Genomic DNA, 6,542 nt, shown 5'->3' on the forward strand with positions numbered 1-6,542 from the left:
TTTTGCTTCACGTCAGTAGTTTTTAGACATTTAACTAAAAAACTGTCAACACCAATACCCAGTCAAAGGACCGAACAAAAAATAATTAACCAAAAACTAATTAATTCAAGAAACCTAAAAAAAAAAAACTAAAAATACCAAACTATAAAAAACACTAATTAAACCGATTAGAATTTTAAAAAATCAACCAATTCTATTTTGATTTTATAAAAAAAACCCCGGAAAAAACCAAGCCAAACCAGTTTGAGTTAGTTTTTTCTTTAAAATAACCGAACCAAAACCAATCAATTTAAACCAGTTTTAGTTTTTTTAAAAAACTAATTTTAATTATTTTTTTAATAAAAACCAAATCGAATTGAAGATGATCTCCGATGCTATCTCCGATGCTATAGAACGGAAAGGGGAGAAGGCTGGAAGCGAGTGAAAGTTTCCTCGCTTTTCTGTCACCTAAAATTTGTGCCCATAATTTGTTATTGACACGATGAGGATTTTGGTAGCCCGCCAGAGACGAGAGGGATACATGTGCTTAAAAACGACAAGGAAGGGGGAGCAGAAGACCTCGAATTACTTTATTTACGGTTTAAAAAAGCATTGTAGATGATAATTGGTAGAGACATGGCATCGTTATAGTTTCTGTGAAGTCGGCATTGCTAGAGAAACTCCACCACCACCTGGTAGATCCTTCCATTGCTGAGTTATTGTTTTGATCTGGGTGTAGAAATTAACCCCAGCCTTGCCTGCAATTATTTATAAAAAGAAAAAGAAAATTAACCATCTCAAGGATGTTTACATGGCCGCCAGCTTTATACAACCAGTATGTTGGTGAAGAAAATAGGAATGGTAACAGTTTCAAAACGCAAGAGAAAGGCTTTAGAGGATGTATGCATTACCATAGAAATTGAGATCGCCAGCAAAAGATGCCTTGGAGCCAGTAAAAGAGAAAAATGGCAGGGGAACTGGTATAGGAACATTGATGCCAACCTGTACAATAGCGAATTATGTTAAGCATGCATGCATTTCCCAAGGTGCCTATTTCAACAAAATATGAACGTTAAATTATCCTGGAAGTAATTTTCAAAGTTCCTCTTATGTGGTTTGAGCTATCAAATCTTGCCATAGAAAGAATGATCAGTAAAGTGGGGAGCTAAAATTGTTGCCCTTAACAGATAAATTATGCAGTTGTATCCCTCAAATATTCTTTGATGATTGTGCAGTGTTTCTTCGTTTCTTTACCTGCCCAGCCTCTATCTCAGTTTGGAATTTCCTTGCAGCAGCACCAGATGTAGTGAATATGGCAGCTCCATTGCCATATCTGTGACAAAAATATTACAAACATGTAAACCAGATACGATTCATTGAAGGAAAAACACGATAACACAAGCAAATGAGAAGTCATAACAAAAAAGTACTTATTTCTGTTCACGAAGTGGATGGCTTCTTCAAAGCTGTCAGCCTAAAGTTAAGAGAAAGTTAATTCATTTCCATGCTAATCGATCAGAGGCCTAATTATCACAGAAACACAAAAGGAGTATTTAACCCACCTCCATGCAAAGAAGAACTGGGCCAAAAATTTCCTCCTGCAAAGGAAATGTATGGAGAGTAGATCAGTCAATTTTTCACCAAAATTTGAAGTCTACATCTTCATACACTTAGGAATTTAATAAATTATAGATTTCTTGGAGTATGATCTACAAAGTAACTTAAAAAAAAACCTTGTAGCAATCCATATCAGCTGTGACACCAGATAAGATGGTGGGACCAATAAAATTGCCATCCTCGTATCCTGGAACCTGTTTATCACCAGAAACAAAATGGTAAGCAGAACAGTCTCTTTTCGGTTATAGCTTAATTGAGAATAAAGGATATAAAAGGCGCAAAAGCACCCTTGCAAGAAGGAGGAAAGAAAAAAGCACAAAGCTAATTTAAAACTGATGGATGTTTGAGATTAACAAATGCTGGACTCAAACTCAGTACCTTATCCATCTTGCTTTACAAGAGAGCCAATGGTACAAGACTACTGGTCCTAATGTATTTCAGTTCGTTACTGCAAAGAGAAATGCTATTTGCTCTTCCAGCAATTACTAAATTAATCCATCATTTCCACTATATTCCATGCTTCTGGTCTGACATGCATATTTAGGTGGGTTTACTCAACATTATATAAAAAAGAAGTATTGGGTCCCATCAACAAAAGAAAGATGCAATAAAATACCACTATATTTCTTCCATCAAGCAGAAGTCTGGCACCACTTTCGACACCACTTTCAATTAATTTGCATACTCGTTCCTTGGCCTGCAAAAACAGAGAAAATTTCCAAGTAAAAGTTTGATCATGGTGGTGCAGAACAGGTTACGAATAATTCTTAAAGATACCTGTTTGCTGATCACTGGACCAAGGTCTGCATCAGGTTCTGTTCCTGCATTTACTTTTAGAGACTTTGCACATTCCACCAGTTTATTCTCCCTAGAAAAGTTTGAAAAGGTTCTGTGTTATACAGTTATGTCTCGGCCAATCACCAAGTTACTCTTATTTTCTAATTTTATAAAACAACATGGTAAAAGTTTGCAAGGGGATGTGATCTATGTACAACTGTGCAAACAGTGATAAAGGCTATATCTTGTGTGCGGCCTCAGAACCCACCTACACAGACAAATGCCTCCCTAAGTAACATGATGACATGCGTGTGCCAACTCTCAACAAAGGAGCTGTATCCTATTTTGGCTACTAAAACTGATCCAGATTCCTTGTCATGGCTGAAAAATCATTCTCTCAACAGCATTTTCCTTTGCAGCTAGCTAACTGACAGCAGATTATTTGAAAAATCCAGCTAGAAGTTATTAAGTCAACGAGTTGTGGATTTTAATTGGAAACAAACTTACCATGACTGTGAGTCTCCAACAAAAACTACGGTGCTCAGTGCCATACATCTCTGTCCCGCTGCACCAAAACCAGCAGCAACCAAGGCATTCAAAGTGGCATCAGTGTTGGCATCGGGTAAGACAATTGCATGGTTTTTAGCTCCCATGTTGGACTGCACAAAAGAATCCAGATAGCCAGTTAATTCCAACTTCCAACCATTGTGGAGAAATCATATTGATCCCAAGAGACTGAATAGTTATTACTAAAGAAATGATGTGAACTCACTTGTACACGTTTTCCTTTAGCTGATGCCCTTGAATATATGTGCATTCCAGCCTGTGAATATGATAACAAAACATCAAGTACTAATGTGACTATCACGTAGATAATAACATATCAATTTTGCAGAAAAATGCAATATCTCCAGAACATTGCCCACCCAAAAATAGCAAGAGAGTAATTTAAAGGTTATCCACCTAAAAACTGATCTTGTTCAGGATCTTCATTTTTCTCAGAATGCTTGAGGAGTGAAATGTAAGACAATAAAACATTAATTAGGAAAACCTGGATATCGTGCCGAGTAACTTACAGTATTAGAACCCACAAATGATATAGCTCTAATGTCGTCGTCATCACAGATAGCATTAACAATATCCTGCCACAAATAGAAACAAGTTATAAAAACAATGCTGTAAAAGACAAATCAATTAATAAAAGCCACAAGTCCGTATCATAGGTATAAATAACTACAGGAAATATAATTGTTTTTCCACTATGTCACAGCCCTTTAATTATGTAGATTTACTAAAAACTCTGCAAATGAAACTCCAAATCTTACTAATTTAGAATCAATTAAACAAAATCCTATTTTTCAAGATTATTTTCTTAGGAAGCTATAGCTAATAAATCACAATAGAGATTAATTAGCTAAAAAGAGCTTATTGTTGAGCAAAATCATACATTGGTGCCATGAACAATATTTAAGACACCATTAGGTAAACCAGCCTCCATTGCCAATTCCGCAAGTATTATAGAAGCACCTGTTTCACCACCGAAGAACAAAGTTACTGCTATGGATAGAAGTATGATGATTGATTCTTTTGTGCAGAATATGCCTGGATTTGGAACTATGATAGTGAACATCTAGGCAGAGACTGCCTTTGTCCCAGACCAATGCTGTTTGCCCAAATTTTCCAGGACTTTCAAAACTACATTTCTTCACATTACTAAAAAATGCAAGAGAAAGCATCCTATGGATATGCCAGGTGCAATTTTCAAATCTTTGAACAATTTCCATTAACTATTCAAAGTGGAAAGCAATTTTTAATAAGAGGAAAAAGAAAGGCAAACACCATTTATGACAGGAGCAGAAAATCTGACACAAGATTCAAGCTTCCAAACACTTTTCTTGTTGGATAAAAGAGGTCACCTGATGGAAAGTCCCACAATTCTTGGCCAAAGGTGCTTCCAATACCCATAGGAAGCTATTGCATTATCAGTGTAACCAACTTCTAAAAGCTTTTAAACCACATATCTATGACCAGAGAAGATAGGAAATATCTCTCTTGCCTGAATATAGCACAACTTGGTACCATGAAGAGGTGCTCCAAACCTTATACACAAAGCATGGACAAGTAAATTCTCACCAGGATCTTTCTCCGATGGCTTCAAGACAAAGGTATTGCCACATGTAACTGCAACAGGGAACATCTGCAGCAAAAAAGGTAGCGTACATGTTTTTAAATTACTTTTTTTCTTTGAGAACTCAAGATTTGTTCACAACAAGAGAATCCTTTAAATGTTAGTACAGTTGTGAAACATGATCAACTTCAAGATGAAGCTAGAAGCTAGAAGGTGGCCTGGTTAACTGCACGTTTTCATCTTAACAGCAAAATTTAAGTTCCACCTTTGTGATAATGAAATATGCAGGCATCGTAAATGCATGGAAAAAACAAATTGTGAAGAAGAATGCTGAAGGCTTACCCATAAAGGAATCATTGCCGGAAAGTTGAAAGGGCAAATCCCAGCACATACACCAAGTGGCTCTCTGATGCTAAAGGTATCAATTCCATTTGCCACATTTGGGACATACTCTCCCATCTGCAAAGTTGCCATTCCACAAGCATGTTCCACCACCTCTGTATGAGAAAACAATCAAAATTGAGAAAGTATAGAAGTAATCAATTGCAATCTTTTCACCGAAAGAGATTTTAGGAAAGGGAATAAAAGATAGACTAACCTAGCCCACGGAAAACATCTCCATGAGCATCCTTCAAGGTCTTCCCCTGTTCAGTAGTAATATTCATCGCAAGCTTATCCTACAACAAGATCAAAGTGATTCTAATCATCAAACAAAAGCCAATAAAAAATAATACGAATAAAACGCAACAACATACGACAGAACAAATTCTAGTATGCTTACAGTGTCTCTACGAATAAGCTCTTGAAGCTTGAGCATGACACGCTGACGGGTAGTAATTGGCGTGTTACGCCACGCCGGAAAAGCATGCTTTGCTGCAGAGACTGCAGCTTTGAACTCTTCATTCGTCGTCAAAGGAATTTGTGATACAACTTCTTGTGTTGCCTATCCTCAAATGTCAATCCATTAAACCCAAAACCACAATCCACAACAACTTCCAATAAACGAGAGAGAGAACATTATAAGTTCATATACTCACGGGATTTATCACATCAATGGTTGAAGATGATTGCGAATCAACGAACTTTCCTCCAATAAGATTCGGGACTCTCTGATACAACAAAAAAAATCATAAAAACGAGAAGAAGAAAGCAATAATAATCTTGTATAAATTAGATAAGTGAAGTAGAGTTTCTCAAGCTTTTGAAGAACTTTCTAAGAGACCAAACAGACCATAAAGCATCGTATATGCACTATATGTATGTATGTATAGATTTAAACAGAGTGTATTACCGGAGGGCTACGGAGGCTTGAAGAAGGCTCAACAACACCAGTGGAAAAATAATAAGAGCTTCTTAAAGCAAAGATCGAAGGCTTCAAGGCCTTTAGATTTCTCGCTGAAAAAACAAAACAAAAGGATCAAAATAAATCAGGATTACCTTGTAACACGGCTTAAATAACTGATTGATGATTAGTTATGAAATCATCTTGCGCAAGTTTCTTACCTCGTTGAATCGAGATTTTAAGAGGCAACATAGTTTTTATTTTGGGGGGGTTTTCTTCCTTGTTTCAACGATTTTTATGTTTTTAGGATAAATGGTTTTTTTTTTATAAGATATATATCCGTGTTTTGCATGCTAGTAAAGAGTGATTAGTGTTGTGACCAGCAGACGGGTTGAGATCCGAAGACAATGATTTGTTGGGATGTGAGCCGATGGATTGGAGTTACGTGCTATCTGACGGTGGAGATTCAAAAGTTATTTTATAACGTGGCAGTCATATTAGAAAAAGTTTTCCTAATTTGCCTTGTTTTAAAAAAAAGGAAAATGTTAACATACAAATAAATTCACTTGAGCAAAGATTCTTAGAATGAAAATTTGATTTTATCAAATGCAGAATTGTTAATATAGGAAGAAAAAGGTCTTATTTAATTGCTATTCTTCAACGCCTTGTCTATACCCATTACTAGTGTACTCAAGAAGAGAAATAAATTATATATATATATATATATATATATATATATGGGTGATTAAGAGTATTTAA

The 6,542-nt window shown here is 36.0% G+C and overlaps 1 protein-coding gene across 1 annotated transcript; it reads right to left on the minus strand.

Annotated features, from left to right (window-relative positions):
- Nucleotides 1-546: 546 nt before the first annotated feature.
- Nucleotides 547-6,157, minus strand: LOC133680591 (methylmalonate-semialdehyde dehydrogenase [acylating], mitochondrial-like). The gene is made up of 19 exons (XM_062103613.1): nt 6,005-6,157; nt 5,793-5,896; nt 5,539-5,610; nt 5,283-5,444; nt 5,100-5,178; nt 4,844-4,998; nt 4,507-4,570; nt 3,821-3,900; nt 3,450-3,515; nt 3,146-3,196; nt 2,881-3,032; nt 2,374-2,464; nt 2,213-2,293; nt 1,713-1,790; nt 1,542-1,577; nt 1,410-1,453; nt 1,234-1,312; nt 891-981; nt 547-737 (listed from the first exon to the last, which is right to left on the minus strand). The coding sequence occupies exons 1-19, from the start codon at nt 6,033-6,035 to the stop codon at nt 625-627; spliced, it is 1,629 nt and encodes a 542-aa protein (XP_061959597.1). The 5' UTR covers nt 6,036-6,157; the 3' UTR covers nt 547-624.
- Nucleotides 6,158-6,542: the final 385 nt, after the last annotated feature.

This window comes from Populus nigra, chromosome 19, assembly GCF_951802175.1.
Source record: "Populus nigra chromosome 19, ddPopNigr1.1, whole genome shotgun sequence".
Classification (NCBI taxonomy): Eukaryota; Viridiplantae; Streptophyta; class Magnoliopsida; order Malpighiales; family Salicaceae; genus Populus; species Populus nigra.

What these genes read in the sequence shown, in the direction of transcription:
- LOC133680591 (XM_062103613.1), bottom strand. Translation starts at nt 6,035, where the DNA reads ATGTTGCCTCTTAAAATCTCGATTCAACGAG. An exon ending in GCCATCGGAGAAAGATCCTG is followed by an intron (nt 3,901 to 4,506) that starts GTGAGAATTTAC and finishes GTGGTGAAACAG; the next exon opens with GTGCTTCTATAATACTTGCG. An exon ending in ATATTGTTCATGGCACCAAT is followed by an intron (nt 3,516 to 3,820) that starts GTATGATTTTGC and finishes TATTTGTGGCAG; the next exon opens with GATATTGTTAATGCTATCTG.